Source organism: Amblyomma mixtum, chromosome 4, assembly GCF_055824585.1.
Source record: "Amblyomma mixtum isolate Tamu chromosome 4, ASM5582458v1, whole genome shotgun sequence".
NCBI lineage: Eukaryota > Metazoa > Arthropoda > Arachnida > Ixodida > Ixodidae > Amblyomma > Amblyomma mixtum.
This window is the reverse complement of record NC_143015.1, coordinates 111,026,312-111,054,112: the sequence shown is the minus strand read 5'-3', so window position 1 is coordinate 111,054,112 and position 27,801 is coordinate 111,026,312. Positions and strand designations below refer to the sequence as shown.

General features: G+C 45.9%; 1 protein-coding gene across 1 annotated transcript; it reads left to right on the top strand.

Moving 5' to 3' along the window:
- Positions 1–168: 168 nt before the first annotated feature.
- On the top strand, positions 169–26,200 carry LOC149347872 (eukaryotic elongation factor 2 kinase-like). The gene is made up of 15 exons (XM_089587571.1): positions 169–767; positions 832–895; positions 10,033–10,397; positions 12,136–12,335; positions 12,562–12,599; positions 13,198–13,369; positions 14,167–14,316; positions 15,154–15,412; positions 16,985–17,148; positions 17,329–17,574; positions 18,932–19,143; positions 21,877–22,006; positions 22,177–22,301; positions 22,376–22,554; positions 23,357–26,200. The coding sequence occupies exons 3-15, from the start codon at positions 10,133–10,135 to the stop codon at positions 23,461–23,463; spliced, it is 2,247 nt and encodes a 748-aa protein (XP_089443697.1). The 5' UTR covers positions 169–767; positions 832–895; positions 10,033–10,132; the 3' UTR covers positions 23,464–26,200.
- Positions 26,201–27,801: the final 1,601 nt, after the last annotated feature.

Sequence of the window (27,801 nt, the reverse complement as noted above, 5' to 3'; positions counted from 1 at the left end):
AGAACTTTTGGCAAACGCCTCGCAAAAGTTGCGAAAAGAGAGATTCTCTTCACTGCGCGAGGCGGAACCCTGAGCTCGTCGCCGAGTAAAAATAACACCTGCGCGGAATGGGGGCTGCGCTTTTCGTGGCGTGCGCAAAGCGCGCGCTTTGTATCAGGTATGGAGCTTCACAGTGAGCGACTCTTGTCGCCCGCATTTCTTCGTTTGTTTCAAATGCGCTCTCCGACAGCGTACACGGTCCTAAGCAGACCGCGCGTGGCTCCATCTTGCCTCGACTCCGAGATGTGGGCCACGGTCGCCGCACAAACAACCTCACACACAAACGTTCACGAACGGCGCGACGCGAGAGGACTCTAGCGTAGCCGGCGTAGCGCAGCGGACGGCGGTAGTAGCGGTTCTATCGTCGCGGTCGTGATCGCTCGGTGCGGTGCACGCATATGTTCTAGCCGAGCCGGACGCCGCGTCTATCGTCGCTGCCGGAAGGAATCGCAAAGCGGCGCGACACCGTCTCTCCTGCCCGGCGACTCGGTGAAAGGAAGCCCGAAAAAGAAAGGCCCGAGGTAGCGGCGGGGCTTCGTGGCTGCTTCGAGCTCGAGGCGGAGAAGAGAGCGCGAGTGGAGAGAGCGAGGCTTGGCGGAGAAAACAGCAGCGAGGCGCTCGGGGAGTTCGGGCCAGGCGCTCAGGGAATGCATCATTGTCGCGATCTGTCGATGCGTGCTCAGCCCAAGAACCAGCCCGCCACGAAGCGCGTCGTACTCCACCGAAAGGTAAGAAAGAACGCGACTGACGGCGAGCTCGTCGGTGGCTAATGGATGCGCGCGGACCTTGCAGCTCTTGCCTCTCGATGACTTCGGGAGACTGCTAATGCTCCAGACCGCCTGGCCGAGCCTCCGAGGTGAGCAATTCGTCTTGGACGTGGTCGTGTCGCATGACTGCATGCCACGTACTGCGGGTTTTGATTAGAGGCGCAAACTCATCTGGCCCTTCACGGCGCGGTGCAGTATCGCTGTATGTTTTTGTTTGCAAAGCCATGCGCCGCCATTTAAACACGTGGAGGTCCTTGTTTGGGACACCCGTGTAGTCGGTTTCAGCGAAATCCAAGGTTATCGCGCCTAGACGCGCTGTCAGCTCGGCCGGTCGCTTTTGTCATTACTGTCAGGGGCACGTCTGACACCTTTATCGCACCTCGCCTCAAGAACGGGAGAAACAGTGTCGATAGTGTGTTGTCGATGCACAGACCGGCTGTCTGCGAGTACTGCTACACATCTGTTACTAGCGGGCTTAAAAGCCGGTTGTCGAGGGCTTGCATATGTTGCGGCGTCGAGTTCACTTTTCCGAGGCGTTTTTTCTTTTCCTAATGTAGTCGTGCGCGCGTGCTGAAATTGCCTGGTATTTATTCGACCTTCCTCAAGCGGCGTTATGCGTGCATTCACGCAGCGTGCCGCCGCCGCAAGTCGTAAATATCAATGACACGTGAGTCATACCATATGTGCCCACAAGTTAGATCATATGACACCCCGTGAGCAGCAGGTGTTTGCTCGTGCAACGGTCGTCGCTGAAAGAAGTAGTTACTGAAGGAACAGCTGTTCCTGTAGGCATTACTTTCGAGGCTGTAAACGAAAAGAAAGAAAAAAAAAAGAGCCGGCTCATGCTGGCAGCTTGTAAACAACAGTGCATTGATCTGGGCCGTAGTAGTTGCTTCACCTCCGTGGTGCAGATTTCATCTGAGATCAAAAAACGGGTTCAAGTCTGGCCTAGTTCCAGCACATGTGGAGCGTGCCAAAGTTAGAAACGGCTCCTTTTTTATTTTAGCGCCTCGTTGGAAACGTTGCCTTTGATCTTTTAAGTTTCTTGCACGTTTGTTCGCCTTATTTTGGTGCTTAGTTCGGTGTGTCAGCGTGTGGTGTCACCTTTTTTTTTTTAAATATGGTGTATTCCTTCAGTGCGCTTCAGTGCAAAAATTAGCGTTCTGTGTTATTCACTATAAATAATTTAAAGCGTGTGATATGACTCGTTCAATTTTCGCTTTACTTTGTAATGACAACATAATGCATGCGCATACATTACTCGCAGAAGGTTACTCTTGGTCCATTCTTTCAGTGAGGTTTGACTCAATAAACAGTGGTTGAAAATGTCTAAAACTTTGTTCTTTATTATTCTTTTTTCCAGAGGTGCACTCTGGTGCTAATTTCTTGGTATATTAAAACTTCTAGGCCAAATAAATTTTGAAGCTGCATTCATGTCCTGCCTTGCAGCATGAAATGCGTCTAAGTAGAACAGGGAAGGGGCCTGCTAATTGACCGTAAAGACTTGTTTACGTTGCCCAAGAGAGCGAGTTGGAATGAGAATAATCCATTTCTTGAGGCAGACGTGGCGTAGGCACTTATCTGATCAATTATGACCTCCATAGTTGCTTTTCTTTGCTTTTACTATGGCGTTCTCTTCTTGGTGCTAGACATTCTCATTTCTTTTTTTGCAAATATAGCGTAAGCACCAGATCAACTTTTAAATTATCCATGAAACAGTCTCTTTTTTGACCATGACAATTTTTCTAAAATGTTATTTTCTTAGCATGTTGCAAAAAAAAAAGTGCGATGTATCATGCATACAGCACTTGTACTGCTGTGCACATACAGTGGGCATTATTTTAGATAATTGGTTAGTTAAATGCTTTTAATCAACATCAGTCAGCATGCACTTATGTTTTAAGAGTTCTTAGCCTAGCTGTCACATTGCAGTAGTTCCTTTCACATAGTTTTTTTGCTTAAAATTTGAATTCATTTTCTTGCTAATATTGCTCCAAAGATTGTCGGAACTTTCTGTAGCTCACATATTATTGCATTGGACATAAGGACAATACAATGTATATCTGAGTAGCAAACCTTTTAACGGGAGAGTTAAAATTAAATTGCCGAAACTGTAAGAATGCATTGCTTACCTTTTGCGAATCTGATGAATTATTATTGTTGTATGTGTTGTACAGAACCTTTGTAGCCTTTAGAGTAATTTTGTCTTAAAATGCGTGCATGAGACAATATTCTCATATATAATTAGTATGTGCTACAACTCGCACGCTACGACTTTCCCTGGCAATGTGTGTATTTCAACTCTAAAGTGCCTTTCAATGGGCCACTCAAAGTTGCAAGTCAGTGCAGTCATTTCCTGTGCCATTGACAGCATAGGGCCAGTGCGTTTTGCTTACAGTTCATTGATTGCTTTTTTTCTTTCTTAGCTTTTTTGCTTGTTAAGCGGTATCCAAACTGCTCTTTTTTGTTTGTGTTTGCCTTCCTGGAGCCTTTTTTGCATTACCAATGCAGTGTCATTCTGGTTGACATTAAAACTGGTGCCCGTCCAGGCATAACATATCAGTGACATTGTGTGCGTCTTCACTGGGGGCACTCAACCTAATTAAGGCTTGTTGTCGTCTTAGTTGTTTGGATGATTACGCATACTAAACTTTGTTTTGTGTTTTTACTTAAGAATGATGAGCAATATATCAGTAAACTTCAATTGCCATGTAAAATTTCCTGTAAGCCTATAGTAATAATTTATAATTCACTTTTTCTGTATTGATTTGGTTGGTGTAGCCGAACAGTGGCTGTGACTTCGCAGATGAGTTGAGACAACGTTGAGGTCAGGTGAGGCTTACAAAAACAGCAGTCTAATAATCACTTATTGATTTGTTGACCTGCGGGCTCTTGGGTCATGCTGGCGTAAGAGTTGGAGCGGTTCAAAATGGCGAAGCGTCGACTGTAGCGCAGTTTTTGTTTGCCTTGCATGGCCTCAACGTTATCTCAACTTGTCTGTGACGTCCGTGAAATAAGGAATAAAATTGTAAATTATTCGGAAGCTGTAAATGAATTTGATATTTGGTTTGTTTTGGTTTATGAGGGTCTAACGTCCCAAAGCGACTCAGGCTATGAGCGACGCCATAGTGAAGAGCTCCGGAAATTTCGACCACCTGGGGTGAATTTCATGTGGAGTTCTATGTATTCCGATGTCTTACGTGCCGTCTCAAGCAAGAAAACACACAGACAAAAAATTTGGTGTCCCAACTCCTTTAAAAGTGGCATTTTAGAAATATTGTGTGGATTAATTTATGGTCATCGCTACAGGCATTAACTGTTTCTTGATTATTATCGCATAGGTGTCTGTGCAGTTCTTATTCAAATAAAGACTGTGACGAGGTGCTCAATTTAGTTTCACTTGGGAAGTCACTTTCTTCAAACTGCTTATAACATTGCCTTTTGTTAGTATAGATGGTACCAGTATTGATTATGCTTTACTCCGAAAACGAAAACATGGAAGTAACATTTGATCATAACAGTGCATGGAGTTAACCTAACTGGTGGTTTCAAAATTTGTTTTTCATTTCCTGGCTAGGGCGCGCAACTCACATTCGATCATCTTGCATCAGTGCATAACGCTGGATCTAGCTGGTTGCGTCAAAGCCTGTTCGTTGTATCCTAGTTGCAGCAACCTGAGGAATTGAGATTAATCTCTCTGTTGCGATAGGTCTCTGTGCAGTTCTTGTTCAAAGAAAGACTGTAACGAGATGCTCAATTTATTTTCACTTTCAGAAGTTACTTTCTTCAAACCGCTTATAATGTTGCCTTTTGTTAGTATAGATGATACAAGTAGTGATTATACTTTACTTCAAAATAGAAAACATGAAAGTAACATTTGATCATAACTGTTCATGGAATTAACCTAACTGGTGGTGTCAAAATTTGTCATTTCCTGACTATAGTGCGTAACTAACGTTCAAGCATTCTGCATCAGTGCGTAACGCTGGATCTAACTGGTTGCGTCAAATCCTGGTTGCAGCAATCTGAGGAATTGAGATTAACCTCTCTGTTGCGAAATGCAAAAATCTGCTTGGATACAGTTTATCGGCTCAAGTAGGTCCGTCCTCCGAGCAGGCTGAAGCAGGAAGTTAATCCGACTCTCGAGGGAAGGGTGTTGCTAACGCCCTGTCTGACCCACTTGTGGCAGGGTCGCTTGTGGCCTCCTCTTGGCTACGGCTAGTGTTGTTTTTATTGATGGCTGACAGTGATAAGAAAGGCCTGTGCTTATCGGCCACATGCGGTCTGCATTCGCGCGGCGCGTTTCACTTTCTCCGCGTGCTTTCACCTCATGGTTGAGGTCGTCGTGCCGGGCAAGGCGGAAACGAACGCTGTGCCTCTTTGAAGGTCATTATAAATGACCTTTTGGTTATTCGAGACCTTACTGGCATCACTGTGCATGCATGAAGGTCTGGGGTTTTCTTTTTTATCTTTGTGGCTGTGGTAGTTGTTGACAACACTCTTACGATCATTAGTGAACTGTTCTAAATGTAATTGTGTTAAAGTTGGAAAGATTATACCACATATTTGGCTTCTAAATTTTCCTCAGCACTTTTGCAAACTTTTTTCTCGCTGAAATGCTTGTCAGTGTATTCATCAGCTGTCTGTGTTGGTCTTCCTAGGGGCAGAATATAAGGATTTATTAGCAAGTGATTTATCATACTGTCTAAAGTAGTTGCAATGAGTCAGTTTAACCTTTGCTGGAATGTGTATAATGTGACACTTGTGACTTGGGCGCATTTCCATCTACAGCCATCATTTTCTTTTTAGTCTAGTGAAAGCATTTGAATAGCTTATGTCCCAGCCTTTCACTCTGATTAATGTTCTTCTTAGATTACATACCACATGGACTAATATACACTGCTGCCCTGTTTAAATCAATAGTGGTTTAGTATTTGATAATTTTAAAATGTTGTCAAAATGCAAGACTGCAAAAAAAAAAAACAAGTTTAGCATTGCAGACATCATGTAGATTAAGGGCATCATATCCATAGTGGGGCCACTATGGAGTATCTCACTTAAATTTATTTTGGAGCAAGGTTTTTGCAAGTGCTGTCTGCTATGTCTCTTACTTCCATAACAAAAAAAAAAACATACACATTCCTTATGCCACTCCAAAAAGCAACTACCACTTTGTTAAGTGCCTTCCCTTGGGGAAAGAGAGGAAGCTTCACAAATATGCTGTAGATATATTCAGGGTTCTAGACACAGTTTTGCATGCAGGATTTTGTTTGAACAGTCAGGAGAAGTGTATAGTTTTGATATTTGTGGTATTTCTGGGAACATCTGGTGAGGTGATGCTTAGTAGTCTGTTTTAATAGGTGAGGTTGTGCATTTAAAAAAAAAATGCAAATTGTTGAGTTGAATCAGCGGTTATCTTTCACTGTGGTGTCAGTTTGTTGTGCTAAATCACGCTGCTTCTGTTGAAGTATCTATTGGTTCCAGCATCTCTCAAGGACTCAATTCTAAGACCGCGTTTAATTAAACATTGAATTTTTTTACATTTTTAGTGATCATCTTGTAACCATAAAACTCTGTATGTATTTGACTTGTGTTTAATACAAAATCTTTACCTCTGTCATCTTGTCTGGTTAGACTGTAAAATTTCAGGGCCGTTTTTGTTGTAAAAAATTGCTGACAAACTTTAAATTTGCGAAAAGTGTATATGAGGATAACATGCACAGTTGAAATGAAAACGGAATGCGTTTTGTTGGTGTGCAACTACAAGCTTTGTATGATGGGAGAAATGGCTTGTTTTGTGAATCAGTAAAAACGGTTCTTCCTTTCTTGGAACACATATTTCAAAATTTCATGTAATACAGAGTAACTGGGAAGAAAAGCAAGCCCAAATCATATCCCCATTTCTTTAGGCAAGGAAAAAGCTAATATTCTTGATAATTTTTGTTACTTGATATGATCCCTGAAGTCGGCTGCATTGGGAGTGTGGCGTTTATATTGGGATACTTTGTGCTAAGTTAAAAATATTCAGCCATCATTTGGGACCATTACCGGTAATTATCATTAATAAATTAGAAAGGATAAAGAATATAAAGTCCTGCTTATTTATAATCTCTTTAGTTGAAGTTCTGGTGTTAACCCTGCCATTAATAAATTAGAAAGGATAAATAATATAAAGTCCTGCTTATTTATAATCTCTTTAGTTGAAGTTCTGCTGTTAACCCTGCCATTAATAAATTAGGATAAAGAATACAAAGTCTTGCTTATTTATAATCTCTTTAGATGAAGTTCTGCTGTTAACCCTGCCATTAATAAATTAGAAAGGATAAAGAATACAAAGTCTTGCTTATTTATAATGTCTTTAGATGAAGTTCTGGTGTTGACCCTGCCATTAATAAATTAGCAAGGATAAAGAATACGAAGTCTTGCTTATTTATAATCTCTTTAGATGAAGTTCTGCTGTTAACCCTGCCATTAATAAATTAGAAAGGATAAAGAATACAAAGTCTTGCTTATTTATAATGTCTTTAGATGAAGTTCTGGTGTTGACCCTGCCATTAATAAATTAGCAAGGATAAATAATATAAAGTCCTGCTTATTTATAATCTCTTTAGTTGAAGTTCTGCTGTTAACCCTGCCATTAATAAATTAGGATAAAGAATACAAAGTCTTGCTTATTTATAATCTCTTTAGATGAAGTTCTGCTGTTAACCCTGCCATTAATAAATTAGAAAGGATAAAGAATACAAAGTCTTGCTTATTTATAATGTCTTTAGATGAAGTTCTGGTGTTGACCTTGCCATTAATAAATTAGCAAGGATAAAGAATACGAAGTCTTGCTTATTTATAATCTCTTTAGATGAAGTTCTGCTGTTAACCCTGCCATTAATAAATTACAAAGGATAAAGAATACAAAGTCCTGCTTATTTATAATCTCTTTAGGTGAAGTTCTGCTGTTAACCCTGCCATTAATAAATTACAAAGGATAAAGAATACAAAGTCCTGCTTATTTATAATCTCTTTAGGTGAAGTTCTGCTGTTAACCCTGCCATTAATAAATTACAAAGGATAAAGAATACAAAGTCCTGCTTATTTATAATCTCTTTAGGTGAAGTTCTGCTGTTAACCCTGCCATTAATAAATTACAAAGGATAAAGAATACAAAGTCTTGCTTATTTATAATCTCTTTAGGTGAAGTTCTGCTGTTAACCCTGCCATTAATAAATTACAAAGGATAAAGAATACAAAGTCTTGCTTATTTATAATCTCTTTAGATGAAGTTCTGCTGTTAATCCTGCCATTAATAAATTAGAAAGGATAAAGAATATAAAGTCCTGCTTATTTATAATCACTTTAGATGAAGTTCTGCTGTTAACCTTGCAAAGCAAAGTGACCTGTCGTTAGGCAGTCAGAGTGTGCAAGCCACAGATCGCTCCTCCTTTGCCTCGTAGCTCTTGCGGCTATGGACGCGTCCATCCGTGTCATGTGAGCCGCTTCCTGCCGGCACGGAAACCCGAGTGTAGCTACCTTTGACCGAGGGCGGTTTACCGAGCCGTTTCCTGCCTAAGGGCTGTCTGGTTTGGAGATGGTAAACCTTTCCTTTAGGAAGGGTTATTGTCCTTTTGAGTTTTGTGGGGCTCCCTTTGAGATGGATCCTTTTGAAGGTAACCCTGCTCTTGCCTACACAAAGCAAGCTAACTTCTGCAGGCTGTTTCGTGGAAGGCGGAGCCCACATTTTAGGTCTCCAACTGCTGCACATTTGACACCCAGAGTTTTCGTATCAGCGAATGAAAGGCTGTTGCGGTGTTACTGTTGATGTATTGCTTATTTTTTACTTACTCAGCAGGGATATACCGCCATAAAATGACATTCTCTAGCACTTACATCTTGAATTCAAAGGGATGACTGCTGTGACTTCCCAGAAAGGGTAAATGGCTGGAACAGCATTACTACTGGTGTCACGGCTAAAAGCTTGTTTTCATCCTTTGGGGCGCACTTTCATCAAGTTGCTATTTTTCCCTCCTGTACCCATGTTCCTCCCATCATGTGTGCTTGTTTGCTGATTTTGGTTGTGTGTAGGCAAAAATAAGTGAGGTTTTATTTCTTGCTCTGAACAAGGTGACGGTTGCAGTATAAATATGCGATGCATGAGCTTACTGGTTCCATGAGATTCACAGCAGCTTGAAATTATATAGCTCTGTTATTGTGCTGAAGGCCATAGCAAGTAACTGTCAGCGAATTATTGGTGAAAAATGTCATTTCATTTTTTTTTAAATTTTTTTCTGGCACCTTCTTTTTTCAGGCAGCGATTAGTGCATTGAAGTAGTACGCTGTGAGGCAATTTCATTCCATTTCTAGGCGGGTGAAAAACTAGCACTCTTGGTTGGTGCGACTGTCGGTGTAGCACTTGCTGGAACCGTCTGGAGACACGCAGGACAGATTAGGGCTGCCCATAGGCGCATACAGGAAGTCCTTCTTTGTCGCTTTGATGTTGGCGTGACCAGCCATAGATGCCACACTTCAGTGGAGGCAAAATGCCGAAGACACTCTTATGCCGTGCGGTGTCGGTGCACTTAAAGAACTCTGGCCGTCCAAAATTTATACAGGCCTCTCCACTACGGCGACCTTTAGAGCACAGCTCATAGGCGCCTGAGAGCCTTGGGGCGAACTAGCATTTGTTGGAATTTACATTATTTTGAACAAACACGGCGAAAATTTGATGCCTTATAATTCATCGCACTTATTGCTATTGAAATACACTCTGACGGGAAAAGCGCTACACGGGTATAGCAGCCTAATTGAATAATTCTACTAAGTGAACGGCTCAGAGAGCATCATTCGCAATCTCTTTTCTATGCATAGTGCATGTGCATTAAGGAACAGCTATATGGACTTTCAAGACATCAAAGCCCTTTTTCGACGTGTTCGTGCAATTAGCGGTGGATGTGTCTAATGCAACAGGTAGTCGTCGACCTGCGACTGCCACCTGCCAGCGGTAGCAGGTGGCGTGTGAAGAGCTGCGCTCAAATTCCGTATTACAGACTTCCGTAATCATCTTGCCAATTTTTTTTCCGTTCTCCCTCCTTTTTTCCTTCACACAAGGGTTCAGGTGCGGACCCTTAGTGATGCAATTGCTGCACCTTTCTTTTCCTCATAATCGTTATTGTTATTCGTGTTTATATTGTTGGCATGGATCCCCAACAGAGCCAACTTCCTTTGCCTTTTGCAGAGCCAGTGCTGCGCCCATTCCTTCTCTGGTCCAACGCGGTGGGCGAGCCATCGGATGCCTGCGGCAGTGCCGTCGGAGTTGAGATCTGAAGTGGCCCTGCATGCAGAGGAGTGAAGCGCCGACACTGGAGAGCTCGGGAGAAGCAGCAGCGGAGACGATGGCGGAAGAGCACGCAGATCTGGAGCTGCACCCGCTGGACATCGACGACATCCGGAGCAACCCCAACGCTCCACGTGACTGCGACGATGAGGAAGTGCGGGGCGGGCGTGGCGAGGCCACGTCGGCCATTTTCTCGGTGGCTATGGGCCTCAAGCGCAAGAAGGTCGTCAGCGACCCCGTGCGCAGCCCCCGGAAGAAGTTGGAAGGTGAGTGGTTGTTGGACCGCCCTCCACCCCCTTGCTGTCAAAGACAAAAGTGAAATCTTTCTTTGATTAGAATAATAAATAATACTTTTCAAGTTGTGCATTGCTGGTTTTCTTCTCGTTTTTTGCCTTTCTCTTCAAATTGATATTAATTACCGTATTTACCCGAATTCAGCTCGGCCATGATTGTAACGAAAGGGTTGCAGTTGCTAGCAAGGAACAGAAAAAAATGCAGTTATTCAAATAATAAAAATTCAGTTACAAGACTTGGCATCACTTTTCACTTCTGTTATAAAAAAAAAGTAACATTCAAATAAATGTGCAGCATAGAAGGTGAACCAAGAAATGCGGACAAAAAAAATTAATTTTGTTGCTTATGAGCAGGCGTCGAGTTTAGTTTAGATTTATTTTGAATACTTGAACAAGTATTAACCTTGTTTCTGTGACTTGTCAAGTGCAGATTAGCAAGTTGGAATAGTTGGTAGTACCATATTTACTTGTGTATAGGGTGACCTGCTTTTTCAAACTCACGCTCACCGAATGAAAAGATTGGACAAGTCGAGAAGGGCTGTAAGCAAGCTTTGATTGACTGTAACTGTAGTGTTTTGCTAAGACTACTTCTTGTTCTTCTGTGCACCGTGCTTGTTTATTAAAGATCCAAACCTAGTCGTGGGCCCTTCAAAATTTTGCAGCATGTGTGCAGAGCAAGAGAGAGACAATTTGAAAATAATTTGCCCCTGACAGCCAGCCTTACAAGCCCCCAGTATGATGTTTATGTGCAGTGCTGCAGACTGGAGTTACTTGAGTTAAAGGGGCCCAGAAACACAATCTTAGTTAACTGTTTTGCCTGTTGATTGCATACAGTGAGTTATAATGGTGCTATTAGTGTCGGTAATACCGCGTACATTCCTTTTTTTAATATTCTAATGTCCTCCCAAAAACAACTTCATGGCTCTGATGGTGTCGCTACACAGTGGCAGGTTTTTAGCAGCGGATATGACATCACCTGGCTCGAGCTTGATGACCGGACAAACAGTAAATATACTGCAAATTGTGTGAATAAATAGAGACACATTTTGTCACCTGTCTGCGTTTTATATTAGATCAACAAGAACAACTTGCTTGTCTTAGATAAAAGCCCTGCAAAGCAAGTAAAATAAAAATACACCACCAGGGGCGCTCTGGCATGGAAACAACGCTGCCAGTCTCAGCAAGAACGAGTTACAGAGAGCAGGCAACCATGGAGTGCAAACTTCCGCGACGTGCTGTGGCGGGCTGTTTTGATTGGTTGTGCCAGGTGCCGTCATTGGGAGAGCGAAATAGGAGTGGGAAGCCCCGCCAAAATCGAGTTGAGGGCAGCGTTTTGTTTGCTTGTATTTTGAAATTTCTCCACTGAATAACTCCCGTTCCTGTGCATCGATTCCTGTAATTCTTTTTAATTCAGCATCTGTGTGACATAAAGAACCCACCTGAAGTATAGCCGGTATTCCCCCAGGCATTGTTTCGCAGCCCCTTTAAGGGGATGTTCGGCCTGGCTCTCAGCAGGGGCGGTTTTGTTTTTGTGATTATAGCTATCATTGCTACATCTCCAAGACAATTTAGCAGGTGCAGTCGCCTGCTCGAAACATTCGTGTTATTCATACGAACTGAATCAGTGCAGCTGACTTGTTTAATTTTTTTTTTATTATTATTTATTGCCTGTTCCTCTAAAACATTGCCTTGTGCACACCCCACAATGCAGAGGTCCCGCGGCCCCTGAGTCCGTCGGAGATGGCGATCCTGAAGTGGAAGCGTGCTGCGCGGCAGGCGTTGCACATGGAGGACCCCTGGGCCATGTTCCACCTGGAGCGGTTCAAGGCAGAGCGTGTGCGCCGCTATCGCTACAATGCCCTCAACAAGGCCTGGCTCGAGGACGAGGCCCTGGTCAAAATGGCCCCCGACGTGAGCATTTTTTTTAGCACTTCATCGTTACTTGTGTCTGTGTGTACTTGTGCATGTGTGTGTTCCAAGCGACTTTTGATTTTCCCTTAGTCTCTCAGATCGTCTGTAAAATTGCAGAACCTTGAACCAGAATTGCTTCGCATTGTTTCTTAGCAACAGGAATGTGTGCAAAGTACATAACATTTTCTGGCTTCTGATTCATGGCCTTCAATTTGTGTTCTTGCAGCCCTTCGGACGGGGAGCCATGCGAGAATGCTTCAGAATGTGAGTAATGTCAACTTTATACCATTTGCCATGTTCTGCTATTTATCTAAGAGTGTATGCTTTTTGTCCAATAAATGTACAAAGCACTCGGTACATACTGGGCACCAAAGTGAGTGATTCATTGTGGTTGAACTGCACAGCTCAGCCACCCTTGTATGCAAGCTATGCTGTGAGCAGCTGAAATACTTGCAAGCAGAGGGAATATTTTATTTGAATTGTATTGTGAGTTTGTAATGCCCAGTCTGTTTGTAACAGCTGCACTTTTTAGCAAACCCGAGATGCAGTGGAAGCTGTTCTTACTCGCTGTGAAGTGTTACACTTCTTGCCAAAAGTGTGCAGTTACTTTGTGTGAAAATGGGTCTCTGAATTTGGAGAAATTAGGGAACACTTCCTACTTAATTCGCTGGGCGTGTCAAACACCGTGCTGGACATGTTGCAGTTCTCAGCAACTCCACTGGTCACTTGCAAAATGTCATTGTGCCTTGAGATTATACTTCAGAAACTGGAGCAGTGTTTGTAAAACACCCAGAGTCGACAGGCATTGCAGGAAACTGTGGGCGCTCATCTTTTGTCGTCTGTTATCCGTGCGTGCAAACAGGAAGAAGCTGTCCAGCTTTGCACCAGCCCAGAACTGGGCACATGCCTCCAACTACGTGGCCAAGCGGTACCTGGAGCCCGTGGAGCGCAGCACCTACTTCGACGATGTCCGGCTGCAGATGGATGCCAAGCTGTGGGCCGAGGAATTCAACCGGCACAATCCTCCCAAGAAGGTGGGTGGGTGTGCCCTGTTGCACACTTTAATGGTCTAGTACCGCTTTAGTCACTGTCCCAGCAACCAAAGGTTTATATGTGCTAGTATAATGCACCAGCTGCAGTCAAGAAGTCTCTGCGAATTTATTCACACTTCAACACAGCACCAGATTCTTTGTTGCTCCCAAGATTTCCGTTTCTTGGTGTTACATGCACTGCTGAACTCCATGTCTGTGACATTACATTAGTAAAACTTGGTGGTGGGCTAGTTGGTTATATATTCTTTGAGATAGGTAAGCGCCAAAAAAAGACCAGCACAAGATGAAAGGATGATGACACAACACAGAAGAGCGCTACGGCAACTAAAAGTTCGGCTTGAGGGACAGAATAAAACAAATTTTCAACATCTGCGGAAAATGTGTAACTGACCTGGCGATTGTTCTGAAGGTAATCTGACACTCTCACAATGATCACTGTAGATGATCCCTTCGAGACAAGGAAGTCCCAAAATGTGTCAGGTTACCTTCAGGACAGTCACCAGGTCAGTTACGCATTTTCCGTTGATGAATTGTTTCATTCTGTCCCTCAAGCTGAACTTTTAGCTGTCGTAGCACTCTTCTATGTTGTGTCGTCGTCCTAATGCCTTGTGTTTGTCTTTTTTTTTGGCGCTTACTTATCTCAAAGAACCATGTCTTCGAGTTCAGCTACTGATGTATTGCCAGCTCTCTAATGCGTTTTGTAAATGAATTTTGCTGCATGTGTGGCCGGACAGTAGCAGTGGAAGGGGGTCTGACAGCGGTGCTACTGTGGCGTGTAGGTGGACATATTCCAGGTATCGATTATTGAGTTCGTGGAGCGGCCAGGCAGCCCCCTCTACCACATGGAGCACTTCATCGAAGGGAGTTACATCAAGTACAACTCCAACTCGGGCTTCATCAGCTCCCAGGCCACACGACTCACTCCACACGTAGGTTACATACTTCCTACCCCCCTTCTATTTGATGTGGTAATTACTCCTTCTAGCTATGAAATTAGAAATTGAGGAACTGTGATGACACTCCTGCATATACATGGGGGGTGGTCAATGTCTCGTTATCTCGCCACCAGCTGTGACCTTTTTCTTTGTTGCTTTCATGAGCTAAAGTTCAATTTAATTCGTGTTTTGAGCACTGGTGTGAAATTTCACTGAATAAATTAGGCATTCTCTGCATGCTTAAAAACTAGTTTAAAATGTTTGCTGAAGAAGTAATGAAAAGGGAAACCTACTTGCTCTCAAATGTTAATTGATGTCTGGAAGACGTTGAAGTAACGAGCGTTAGCTGTTTGGTTTACTAGAATTGATATGATTGAGAATAAACGGAGGTACACCAATGGAAATATGAATTTGTACATCATTGGCACGCGGCAGGTGGTTGTTTCTACAATGCTATTGTAGATGGCGCTACAAGTCTCAGTGCGAGATGTGCTGTTTTCTAGTTGCTGCCACAGATGGCGCTGTGATCTCAGGGTGGTAGCAGACCCCACGAAATCTCAAAACGTGATGAGTAAGAGCTTATGCTTTTAAAACTATCATAGCCAGTTCGAGCATCATGCGACAGTGTTAGCAGTAGTGTAAAAGGGTGTGGCAGTAACTGGAAACAGGCATAACTCTACTTGTGTGGCATTTTTGTGTTGAGCGTGTAATCAAATGACAGACATCATGCAAATGTTTGCACCATGCCAGATTTTGAACGGTCTGGCATGTTATTGGAAAGTTCAAGATTTTTTTTTTAACCGGAAGGAATGCATCTACAAATTGTTGCAGGCGTTCAGCCACTTCACCTTTGAGCGTTCGGGGCACGAACTGCTCGTCGTGGACATCCAGGGAGTGGGCGACCTGTACACGGATCCCCAGATCCACACTGCACATGGCTCCGACTACGGCGATGGCAACCTCGGCGTACGCGGGATGGCACTGTTCTTCCGATCACACACGTGCAACTGCGTCTGCACCGGCCTCGGCCTCTCCCCCTTCGACCTGGCGCCCAGCGAAAAGCTGGTCGGCACACCTGCCTCTGCCATCGGCAAGTGTCTCGGCAGTGGGCAACTGTTGTGAAATGTGTGTGGTTGCTCGTGGATGGGTGTTGCCTAACCCTGTAATCTGTGGCATGAAATGGGAGTAGTGTTCATTAATACTCGCAGGTGTTTTATTAGTTCCCCCAGGTTGCAGAAACATTCTTTTCCTGCATATTTTTCTAAGCAAGGTGAAGTACCAGCTGCTCGAGATGCAGGAGGTCAGCTTGAACATAACTCCCTGCAGAAACTAACCCTGGCAGCATTAAGTTTAAAATTTCTGCAGTCATACTGTTGCACTGGCGAGTGATGAAACAGTTTTTAACTTTTTGTTGATCCGTCATATGCACCTTTGTATTTGTGCTCAGTTCTTCTACATTTGGCAGTTACCATAATTTGCTGATTTTTATTCAGTGCTCGAATTTCCATAATAAATCAACCATTTCTTTCACATTTCGGCAACTGGGGACCATAGTTACAATATAGTGCCCGTACAAGATGCCCGTAAATTTTACCAATTATTTTCATTGCTTGGGCATAAAAGGGGCAGTTATTTCATTCTGCATTGGTAGGTGGTCACAACCTCACACTGGTGCATTCACCGTCAGATGTCAATTCCAGGCTGGCATGTCAGAGCAGCAAAGATTACTACTTTGCTCGTTTTTGTTGTTCTTTCATGAAAATGCACCTAACTTCGATTTACACGAGAGTGGTAGTGCAGTCGTGGGCTAACAAGGTATGGTAAATTTAGTGAGGTTTAGATTATTGCTAAATAAATGGTCTTATGTGTTTACTGTGTGGCTGTAGCATTAAAACCTAAACTCATGCATAAAACTTGCTAATTTTTTGGAATACATACCACATATTATATATATGCATGTGAAGTGTTGGAAGTACTTAGATCTTTTTCAAGCAGTGTAGATCTGGCCTTCTTTTATTAATGCATAGGCGTGCAATCATCCCAAAGTGACACTGAAAGCTGTAGCCACGCAAATGGTCAAGTAACTGCCGCTACTCTGGTGAACACAGTAGGGCATCGTTGATGGTCGTCACTAGTGACAGCACTTGAAGGGCTCAGTTTATTCTCCCATGGGATCTGTTTCTCACTTCTCCACTTGGACTGAAGTGCACGTGAACTACCCCTGTTAGAAGACTGATTGGGTGAACATGGAGGAGCGCCCACAAAGTTTTGTTCTGTACGCCCAGGGTTAGCCAAAAGTTCCCAGGCCATAGGGTCCGCTTTTAAACAGTGCGGTCATGGACTTCCAGTGCATATGCAACTGCCAATGTCCTCAGGGGTGAGGATAAAGCTCCTTGTCACCCTCCACAGATTTTTAGTTTTGGGGGTGTCATAGATTCCCCACTATGAGGCTGAAAAGCACAATTTTGTCCTGGGGACTTTTGACCAACCCTGTACATCCACTCTGGTGGAGTTGTTATCTTGGTACGGGTGCTTGACTAAACCCTTCAGGGAGTGTTCATATACTGGTTGACTACTAGCTGCATGCTGCTCTTCACGGGAGGGTGCACTGGTGTGTACGTTCTTGCGTGCGGGCGTAGGATGACACCAACTCTCGTTGCAGCCCAGGGGGCCAAGACACGGCTGCGTGGGCACGAAGAGCTGTGTGTGGGCATGTCTGAGTACGAGCGAAGCCACTGGGCGGAAGCCTTTGGGCCCCCCAAGCACCGCATTCGCACCTACAGCAGCCCCCCAGACTTCTCACATGAGCACAACGCACCCCCGGTGGTGAGTGTGGCCCATCTGTCTGTGTACATTGTTATCCTTTTAGTCGGCAGGCCTTCTGTAGTTGTGGGCTTTGTAACGGATAGTTCAAGTAATCAGTGTAGTAGTGCATTAGTCAGTGTAATAATGGAGGTCTTTTATAAAATCGGTGGCCATTAGCTTTGTGGTTTCCATCTCTTGCAGCTGCAGCAACAGGACAGTGGCTTCCGCAGCCTGAGCAGCGGCAGTGAGGACACCCTGGAGGACTACTCGCACGACCTGGAGCTCGGCAGCGACTCTGAGGACACCGAGACCCTGCAGCACCAGATCACCAACGGACACCTGCCTGCCAACGGCCAGCACCTGAATGGCGCAGAGCGGCCCAGTGCCGTGCCCGCCCGCCTCAAACGGCGCCAGCGCTACGACTCCGAGAGTAGCACCATCGGAGACGTGAGTGCATTTGCTCCTCCTTTCACGGAAGCATTTTTGTGCACTTGGAAGACTCGGCCGGGTAGGTTTCACTTCTTGGGGATTGGGCCTCTTGGCCATGAGTGCCTCAGTCATCCAGATGGTTTATGGTTTATGGAGTTTAACGTCCCAAAGCGACTAAGGCTATGAGAGACGCCGTAGTGGAGGGCTCCGGAAATTTCGACCACCTGGGGCTCTTTAACGTGCACTGACATCGTACAGTACACGGGCCTCTAGAATTTCGCCTCCATAGAAATTCAACCGCCGCGGCCGGGATCGAACCCGCGTATTTTGGGTCAGCAGCCGAGCACCATAACCACTGAGCCACTGCGGCGGCAAAATCATCCCTGGAAGAGTAGACGCGTAATGCTTGCAAGGTGGCCTGAGATGGCGTGTCCTACCACAAACCTTAGTGCAGGCGGTATGCCCGCATATTTTTCTCATCCAAAGCAGACGTCCATTCTCCAAGAGCACAGCTAACCGGCCCAATATTGGGAATGTATTGGCAAAAATTGGTGCTACAAGGAAGCAGAGTGAAGCCATCCATTACCAATATTGGGCCAATTACCTGTGCTGTTTGGGTTGTATCTGATGCATGGTTGGACTCTGTGGGGGATTGCAGACAGAGGGGTTAATAAAAAATTCAGGGGGCACTTTTGACTGTCTAAAGTGCGTAGAGGCGAAAGCGTTTTTCACACCACTTTGCCAATGTGACACTGGTGACGTCACCACTGGATGATGTCACACATAATTGATGACGAAGCAATGACAAATTACTAATTAAAGACTAATTGCTGATTAATCACTCAGCACTAATTGACTGCTAATTAATGGCGCTTAATCTTCGCCTTTAGGAGTGGAACGCAACAGCGTGTTGTGCTGCCAGGGAGTCCACAGAACACCATCTTGCCCTTTGAACACAAGGCTTTTTGAGGAAAGGAAATGGCCCTGTAATTCTCAGTCATCTGGGTGGACACCTGAACCGCACTGTACAGGAAGGGAGGAAGTGGCAGTGAAAGAAGAAAGAGGGGCCGTAATGAAGAAACTGAAAATTGTATTTCAGGAAAGGAAATTTCCCAGTAACACAGACACATCTGTGGACACATGACACATCTGTGGACACATGACACATCTGTGGACACATCTGTGGACACGGCTGCTGACACTGACAGGGATTGCTAACAACAGCATGAGGCATTAAAGGTTTTCGCCTTAATAGCTTGCCATTGTCCTTTTTCACATGGAACACCGTAGCACACCCGTGTCTCCTGCATGGCTGGATCCAGGTCTTGTGTGTCTGTACCCCGTTAGGACGGTATTTCCACCTTTGTGGTTTCAGGAGCACGACCGTGCCGAGTTCCAGCGGCTGGTGGCGCAGCGTGCGCGGCCGTCCTCGGTGCTGGACGAGGTGCAGCTGCGGCAGCTGGCCAGGCAGCAGCTGGGGCGGCCCCTGCACGAGTCACAGCGCTCCATCCTGGGCCAGATCCACCTGGAGATGGCCAAGTGCCACGAGAACGGCCGCTTCGGAGACACCACACACCCGGAGGGCAAGTGAGTGCTCCCAGCCGACCGCGGCGCACCTTTGCAAGGGCTGTACTTACCATTGAAGCGAAAGCTTTACTAGCTTTGTCGAGTTAAAGGGACACTGAGGAGAGCTCTAGTAATATTTTTTGTATGGCAAATTCCGATAGTTCGGCATTTCGTGGCTTTGTTGCCACTTGGCCGGCAGCGAAAGATGCATTTATTTCTAAGAAATGTGCATTCGAAGTTGAAAAAGTTTTTCCCGCCGCTCTGATTCAAACTTGGGATTCTCCTATGACGACACAGGACTAAGTGACGTGAAACATGACGTGCGCATGACGTAGCGGAGACTCCGTGATTTCTGGCTGCCAGCAGTGCGGCCCAGCAGCAGCCGAAAAGAAAGCTACCGCCGGCCGCACGTTGAAGGCATCTATCGGCTATTGCGGCCGTCGCTTAGTTTACGTTTGCACCGGTGTTTTGCCAGCGTTTCAATGGATCCCGTTCTCGAAGTCGTCAACGAAGTTCTCGCAAATAGACACCTTTAGCATACCGTGTACCTTGTTACCGTTAGCGGAATACCGGGAGCCCGCATGTACCGCTGTGAGCAGGCGCTGATTGGTCCCGGCGCTGCAGGAGCGCGCATAGCTGTCAGGTACGTGGCGCCATCTGGCGACCTCAAGAAGATTTGCGCATGCATTTGCTGTGCCTCAGTGATTCGTGGCTTCTCGTGTGCTAGTGTTGCTAGCAACACTGTTTTGTCCTATGACGTCACCACGCTTGTACTTGCGAGTTTGGCCTGTGGCGGCGATACCTGTATTTTGGTTCTTGCTCTTTTCTACGTTACAAGAGCTTTGTTGTCAGTATGAGTGGCGTTTTTGTAATCAGGAGCTGGTATTCTGTCGATGCAAGCCAACTTCAATTTCTCCTCAGTGTCCCTTTAAGGTCATCGGCGCGGTACATTTGACCTTCAAGTGGAAGAGTGGAAGTGCCTCAGCCACGTGACTTACCATGCGCCGACTGCCCCCTCGCCACGTGTGTCCACATGACTAACCACGTCACTCTCCATTTGCTTGAAAGGGAGACTGCACCGCTCTCACATGCATACACACTGCCGCCTCGCAGTTTCTCGCTAAGGATGAAGCGAGTCGGCTGGCACTGTGTACGCTGTCGGGACAGTCTCGTAGACGACGGCCGAGTCTGATCATCCAATATGCTAAGTTTTTTTTTTCGTCGCGGTGACTCAGTGGTTATGGCACTCGGCTGCTGACCCGAAAGACACGGGTTCAATTGCGACCGTGGCAGTCACGTTTCAATGGAAAGCGAAATGCTAGAGGCCCGTGTACTGTGCGATAACAGTGCACGCTAAATAACACTGGGTAGCCTAATTTCTGGAGCCCTTCGCTTCAGCGTCCTTCATAGCCTGAGTCGCTTTGGGACGTTAAACCCTCACAAACCAAACCATGCTGAGTATTTAGTTAGCTAGAAGTAAGAAAGTTAAACGTGCCAAGCTAGCAGCAGAGACCGTCAAAGAACGGGAATATCGATGGGCTCAACGGCAGTTGAAGGATTCCAAAAGGCGGCAGCGAAGAGCTTTGGAGGCAGCCGCTGCTGCTTTTGCCTCCACCGCGACTACCGCTTCAGCGGCGAGGGATGTAGAGATTGAGTTCTAACCTGGCTTAGCAACGCAGTATAACCACACATAATAAAACTTTCGCTTGCATAACTGGGCTTAGCCGAGCTAAGCCACAGCCATTTTTATTTTTAATGGAGTCAGCATGCGGTACACTGAGAGCTAAATGGCTGACTGCATGGGGTAATGTAGTTAACAACTACTTTTAATTATGCTGCCTGCCCTTTGGTAGGCAAAGTAGGAGTGGTTACAGAACAACAAACAGAATGCTACTACTGTTCATACAGAAGGTTAGGGAATGAAGGCGTTTCGAAAGGCAGAAACAAAAAAAGAAAGCATCGAAACCTCAATACATAAAACGGATTTTGGGAAAGCGGCAGTCGTGTGGGTACAAAGTTTCGTCAGAACGAGTATACGCCATCCTTGCATTGGATGTGCACACACCTGTGACACATGTGCACACACCTGTCACACAGCTTCACACTCGTGAAACAGGACAAACCTGTCTTTCATGTATGCAGAGATGGGGTCGCAGTGAACTGCATTTTTTTTTATGCGCGAAGCTTGACAAATTAGGACAATACCATTTCATGTAGCTTAGCAGTGTAAATCCCAGATATACAGGATTGTTGCTTGTATCGAACTGTTCGAATAGCCCGTTGGAAATCCCTTGCAAACTTATAGCAATGTTATACGCGTTCATCGAACTCCTGTCCACCGGAACATTCCATATATTGGAGCCATGCCCCTGCAGGTGGTGCTTCTCGGAATGACACTCCCACCTTTGTTTGGCATGTTATATGGCCGCAGCCACTTATGCTCCCTGAAGTGTCAGCACGACATCAGCAGCAAATTTTTTTTCTAGCGATGGTTACCTCAGAACACTCAGGCTGTCGTAAACATCATTAGTACTAGTGCAAGATTTGTGCTGTGTAATATTCCGTCATTTTTATGACACTAGAACCATCTGCACCGATCAGTAAGGTTTGTGCTAGCCAGCTGCGAAGAGGCACCCTTTAGGAGCCCAGCATTTAGTCACTGAGTGGGCCACAAGCCCATTTCAGTGGTTTACCACAGTGTTGTTTTTAGTTCAATTAAAGCCAACCTACCACCCTTCCGACTGTTAAACCCAGGTACGACCAGCAAGCAGCCGTGTTCCATTTGGAGCAAGCAGCCCGTTGCGGCGTTCTGGAGGCCCTGCTCGTGCTGTCCAAGGTGCACCTGGGACTGCCCCACGACCTTCTTGAGGACTGGACGGTGCCAGTGAGAACTGCATCATTCTTTCGATCAGACTGGCATGGCTCAAAATAAGGAGCACAAAGTTAAAGAATTTAAGAATCGCACTACATGTCAGATGGACAGCCTGCATTATTGTGGCGCAAAATGACCTTTGAGTCGAGAAATTAGTGAACAGTCTTGCATGTGGTTTGCAGGAGACCGACGAGAACATGTCCAAGGGTGTCGAGTACCTGGAGCAAGCTGCGCGGGCCGGAGACCGGGGCTCCATGATTGCCCTGGCCAAGGCATTGGACTCGGGCCAGGGCCTTGGCTCTCACAAGTATGCCGCCTCGCTCCGCTTCTCTTCCGGGTGGCTGTGGGCGGAAGGAAACGTTGTTGCTGGCTGTCGTGCAGGCAGCGCAACTGGGCGGAGGCGGTGATGTGGTACAACCTGGCGGTGACCACGACGGATAACGACGAGGGGGGCGAGTACGACGGCTGCATGGACGACCCCCCGTACCTGCTGCTGGCCCGGCAGGCCGAGCTGTACCTGGAGGGAGGGAACGGCCTCGAGAAGGACCCAGCCACAGCTGGTCTGTGCTCTCGACTCCTCGAGACTTGAACCCCCTACTTGTGTGGTGCCCATTAGTACTTTTGACACGAGCACCTGTCTTCATTGAACTGTTTGGTCATGGGCTTTTGACGTTTTTACAGTATGCAAAATATTGAGCTTCAGAGAGTTTTCACCACTGTTGCAGCTCAAAGTTGACGACTGTCACATCGGGCGGATGTAATGGGACCAGGGTGTGCACAGAACTGCGGCAGTATTGTCACATTATCAGCACTTTATCGCATTGGACTGTGATCAGACAGTCCTGCATCTGAAGATTTGCATAACCTGGTCATAGCAAAGAGTACGGTGCCTTTACGTTTGGACATCAGCACCAGTGGTGTTATTGTGGCCGGGCTTCCGAGTCGCCCACCCACTACCATTGTCGGCCAATCGCCAGGCCCCGTGCACGTGCGAGCTCTGCCGGCTGTCTGGACGAGCCGAGCCACGGCTACATTCCTGCGAATTAACACGATTTTCATAATACAAAATGGCACATAAGTTTGATGGGACCAGACGGGTTGTCCGATTGATCGAGCTTTCCAAATTAACAAGATTTTATTGAAGTGTGTCATTAAAGCCTTTCAGGTTAGCTAAGCAGAGCTAATCACAAGATGAAATTACAGCCCAAAGAATTTTTATTTCTTTTGCTGCGAAACATTGTAATGTTGATTTTGTTTTCTTCTTCAGTTGGTTAGCAGTGTAATAAAGCACACTGCAGGCCATGGGCCGTTGTTCTTTGCTGCTGCTGTAGCTGTCTTATCCGCTCTTATTTCTTCTTCCAGGGGAGTTGTACCAGGAAGCAGCGGCAGCCGCCACGGCCGCCATGAAAGGGCGCCTGGCCAACAAGTACTACCAGTTGGCCGAGGAAGCACAGCAGGAGGCATGCTAAGAAGCTGCTAGTCTTTTGCGGCCAGCCGACATGTTTTGTGCCGATCTGCGCGTTGCTTGTTGTTGCGTGTCTCGTTCTTTTTTCTCACACTGTTCCTTACACCGCCACCGGTTAAATTCTCAGTCATGTCTTGTCCGTTTTTTGTTTTCTCCTTTTGTGAGAGAAGGCGTAGGTGCTGGCCCTTCGCTTGCTTCATTTGGCGGGGCCGTCTTCTGGAGGGAAGGTCGATGTCATGGAAGGTTGTGATGGTGCAGTTTGCCGCTCTTTGACGAGCGCCACTGCTGCGTGTTGTTCTGACAAAAGCATGCGCTCAGGAGTGTGTACTAAAAAGGAAGCAATCTCTGTGATGTCTTTTTGTTTGCTTTTTGTTTTGGTTTCGCAAGTGATGGGATTTCATTTTGCCAGTTCAATTTGGTGACGGTCAAATATGCAAGGCCCTGACCTAAATGGCATGTGGCAAGACAGCTGAGATTAGCAAAATGCTGTTTGCCACTTGCTTGAGTCAAACGCAGCATTTGGTGCTGTGATCAGTTGAGGGTTGGCCAACCCTAATTTTGCCATTAGCCATGCACGGCTGATTATTCATTTCGCTTCTGCAAGGGTTTGTCGAATGTCCGCATTTTTGCCATAAGATTTGTGCATGTTTTGCTTGCCCTGTGACCTGAAGATATATTTTTTTGCTGTTACGTCAAAGGAGAAGGAATGCAAGTTGATCACGATCTCTCCCTGGTGCTGTTTATTTTTCTTAAGCTGAGGATGGACCCACAGCTTGAAGTGATTACGGATGTGTGAGTGTGCAGAAGTGGTCTATGGTGAATCGAGGAGTGTGTCTGTTCTCAAACTGTCCGGTGATGTTTGAAAACTTTGAGGCAGGCTTGGGTCTCGACGAAAAGTCTGTCTGCACAGTTTTGGTGATATAGAAGCACCGACATTGTTCCAGATGTAACATTGTAACATTGATCACTTTAGTCTCTAGGTTGTTGTGTGTTATTGCTTTGTGCTCCTCGTCTCGGTGCTAGCTCCTAGTTTTGTGCTGACTATATAGTCCTGCGCTGGGCACGCTTGGGAATTGTAGATGGTTCAAAGTCTAGTTACGCGTCTCTGTGGTAGGCATGTTGGACTGGGTACTGCTAATGTATGCAAGAGGCAGCAGTGTATTGTAGTTCCTTTGGAACTGGTATTGTGTGACATGTGCGCCACTGTGGGGCAGGCATGTTCTGGGCAATGCATTGATCTGCTGGAGCAGTGGAACAACTGCCTTGTATGCACCCAGCGCCATTAATGCTACTTGTAGCGTGTAGATCGACAGGCTGGCAGTACCATCCACAACTGTTTTGACACGAAGTTTTGGAAGAATGCGGAAAGAAGGCTTTGCTAACCGCCTGCAGTGCAATCTGTACCACCTAGAATACTTGCTCGAAAAGGCGCAAAATTAACAACTTCCTGCTTTGTGAAGTATTGAAATCTATATAAAGGGGTTCGAAACGCCTCCCGAGGAGGGCACGTAAACTCTACTGAAAGTGGAGAGTCCGTGGCAACGTGAAAGTTGGCAAGTCCTTCCCGGTGACATTTTTGTGCTCGTGCCCTCTTCGTCACATGTTCAGGGACACCTGTTGGTTTGATCCCTTCAGGCATCGCACCTTTATTGAGAGCCCCTTTAAGAGGATAGTCTTGTACTTCTGAGCACCCTGATCTTGAGAGAACATTACAGAAATGCTGCCACGTAGCAGTGACTATGGTACAGGCGGGAATCGCATGATTTAATGTAGATGATGTCATATTAGTATGCCATGCATTTGATCTGCATCGGAGCAGTTTGCGACTCGTTGCCATAATGGCTGCCGTTGCGGTTAGCAACAGTATGGATAGGGTGTCTCTCTCTAGAGCGAGTATGTAGACCTCTCCATCGATGAGGAGAGATTTAAACAGCTCCCTTCTGGGCTGTCGCAAGCCGGTTCCGCTACTGCTTCCACCGTGCTGGCACCAGCTGCTCACCACTGTCCAGAGAGCCCTTGCTGGGAAGGCCTATATTAGACACCTTTAGTGTACCGTGCTACAGTTACCGGAGCACCACGAGCCCGCCCACCACTGGCGAGAGTCCGCTGATTGGTCTCGATGCTGCAGGAGTGCGCGGTGCTCCTGGGTAACTGGCGCCATCTGGTGCTGTCAAGGCGATTTGCGCATGCGCATTGGCTGCGCGCAGGCTCCCGGTACTCTGCTAACGGTAACACGGTATACTAAAGGTGTCTATTAACTCTATGGCTTGACACCTGGTGAAGTAGGCAGTCAAGTACTTTTTAACTCGCTCAAGTGTGCCCAGCCCGGACAAGCACTGTTGGCAGTTTGTGGTGCTGCCTGCGTGTTGCATGCGCCATTGTGACAGTGAAAGCAGTGCTGCTTGCACCACAATATTTTCAACTGTGGCAATACACGTTGTTGCTCCGTCGTCGTAGACTCTAGTTTGTCAACAGCAGGGAAACCGGTTGTAGTAACACGTATTTTTGTGGTCATGTAAAGCTCCACTTAGTGCTTGTGCACAGACTGCAGCAGAGTTGTTCATCTGAACAGCCAGCCAGCAAGCTGTGTTGTTCTGGAGAGAGCTGCAGTGCTGGAAAGCTTGCACGTTTTGTTGAGATTGCAGTCGTTATTGTTAAGTCTTCCCATTTCCAGTTTCATGCACATAATGTTCCCCATGTGTGCGGCATTGTTAAGAATATAAAGGTGTTGCTCACTGAGAGTGGTCTTTTTTTTTTTTTCTCGTCGTTTCTGGTGAAGGTGTGTGGGTAATAAACAGTATAAAGAATACATTAATTTACTGCACAGGTCACCACTCATCGTCATCATCACCAGCCTGGCTACGCCCACTGCAGGGCAAAGGCCTCTCCCATGTCTCTCCAATTAACCCTGTCCTTTGCCAGCAAAGGACAGTAAAGCCAGAAAAGAAAAACAACCTTTGTTGTGCACATTTCTGCACAATCTTGATGAATAAATAAATGCTCAAAGGATGAAAGTACCATAACACCTCAAAGCAGAGAAGCGTCGTCGTAGTGCATATGACGTTTCACAGCATCTACAAATTGTTGATGCACGCAATATTTCTGGGTTTCTAAACTGCACTGTGGCTGCCAGCACAGTTGTATTCACGAATTACTCAAATGCTGCGCCACATTGCATCGCGGCCATTAAATGCATACTAAGGTGCATCGGCAAGTAATGACGTTGTGTATGAAATGATGAAGTGCATAGTCCGACATGCTTTCACTCCCACTTTCCCTTACAGCAGCTTGTGCTGCGCGATGTCAGTGCCCGAAGATCCCCAGGTGGTCGAAATTATTCCAGAGCCCTCGACCTGGCACCTCTTCTTTCACACCTACCTGCCTCCCTTTTCTCGCAGTGCGATTGAGGTGTCCACCGAGAAGCAAGTCGGTTACAGCAGCATTTCACTTCCTCAAAAAAAAAAAAAAAACATTATTGCAATAAGTCTCAAGCACGGTGAGTGGCGAGCTCACGCTCTTCGCTTAGCTCTCTGCCGCTTTTTCGCCCTGCAACTCGTCGAGACTTCGAGAATGGCATGTGCGGGTATGGTACACGGCTAGTAGAGCAAATCACTGACTCCATCAGAATCTAAAAACTAAACACTGAAAATTTTCAGTGTTTAGGCCTGAACACTGAGTGCCTTGCAGCTTCGACCCGATTCCCAATGCTGGCACTTCATTTTATACCAGTTTTTGTTGTCATCCAAACATTTGCACAGACGTTGAGGAGAATGAATGATACTTGGTGAAGTAATATAGTTTTGCAGGTGCACGATTTGTGCAGCCTCCACAGCATTCGAGTGCTATGCATGTAACAGAGTATACTCATTTGGGGTTGCACGCGCAAAAGTTGCGAAGCTTCTGCTTGACAAACTGCCATATATTGGCCAGCCAGTTTCAGACACTTGGTTAGCACGGCACTAGTATATTCTCACCAGAAGGCGTCTCTCCGTCCAGAAGTGATTTGTTTCCGTCCCTATGGTTCCACTGCTCTTCCCTGTGGAGCGAAACCTTGTGCTCATGTGCTGTTTGCAGTTTGTGCGATGAAGTCCCTTCACATGTGGCGATGTCACTTACAAGAAGACTCCACTGCTACTGCATCGCACCATGAAGGAGGCTACAGAGGCCTTTTATCATTTTTAAGCAGTTCTGCATTGACATTCCGACAGTGTGCGCAGTATAAGGCAACTGACGGAACTGTGAAAAAACGTCTTTGCCACGAATTTGTCACCTCTATAAAAGACTACCACGGCCCAGCTTTTCGCCAAATAAATCTCCTATGATGCAAATGGTTTGTGGCAGG

Bases quoted from the DNA above. Each gene is read 5' to 3' on its own strand.
- LOC149347872 (XM_089587571.1), top strand. From the start codon at position 10,133: ATGCAGAGGAGTGAAGCGCCGACACTGGAGAGCTCGGGAGAAGCAGCA. The intron at 13,370-14,166 runs GTGGGTGGGTGT...TGTGGCGTGTAG, and splicing joins GGCACAATCCTCCCAAGAAG to GTGGACATATTCCAGGTATC. The intron at 17,575-18,931 runs GTGAGTGCATTT...TTGTGGTTTCAG, and splicing joins AGAGTAGCACCATCGGAGAC to GAGCACGACCGTGCCGAGTT.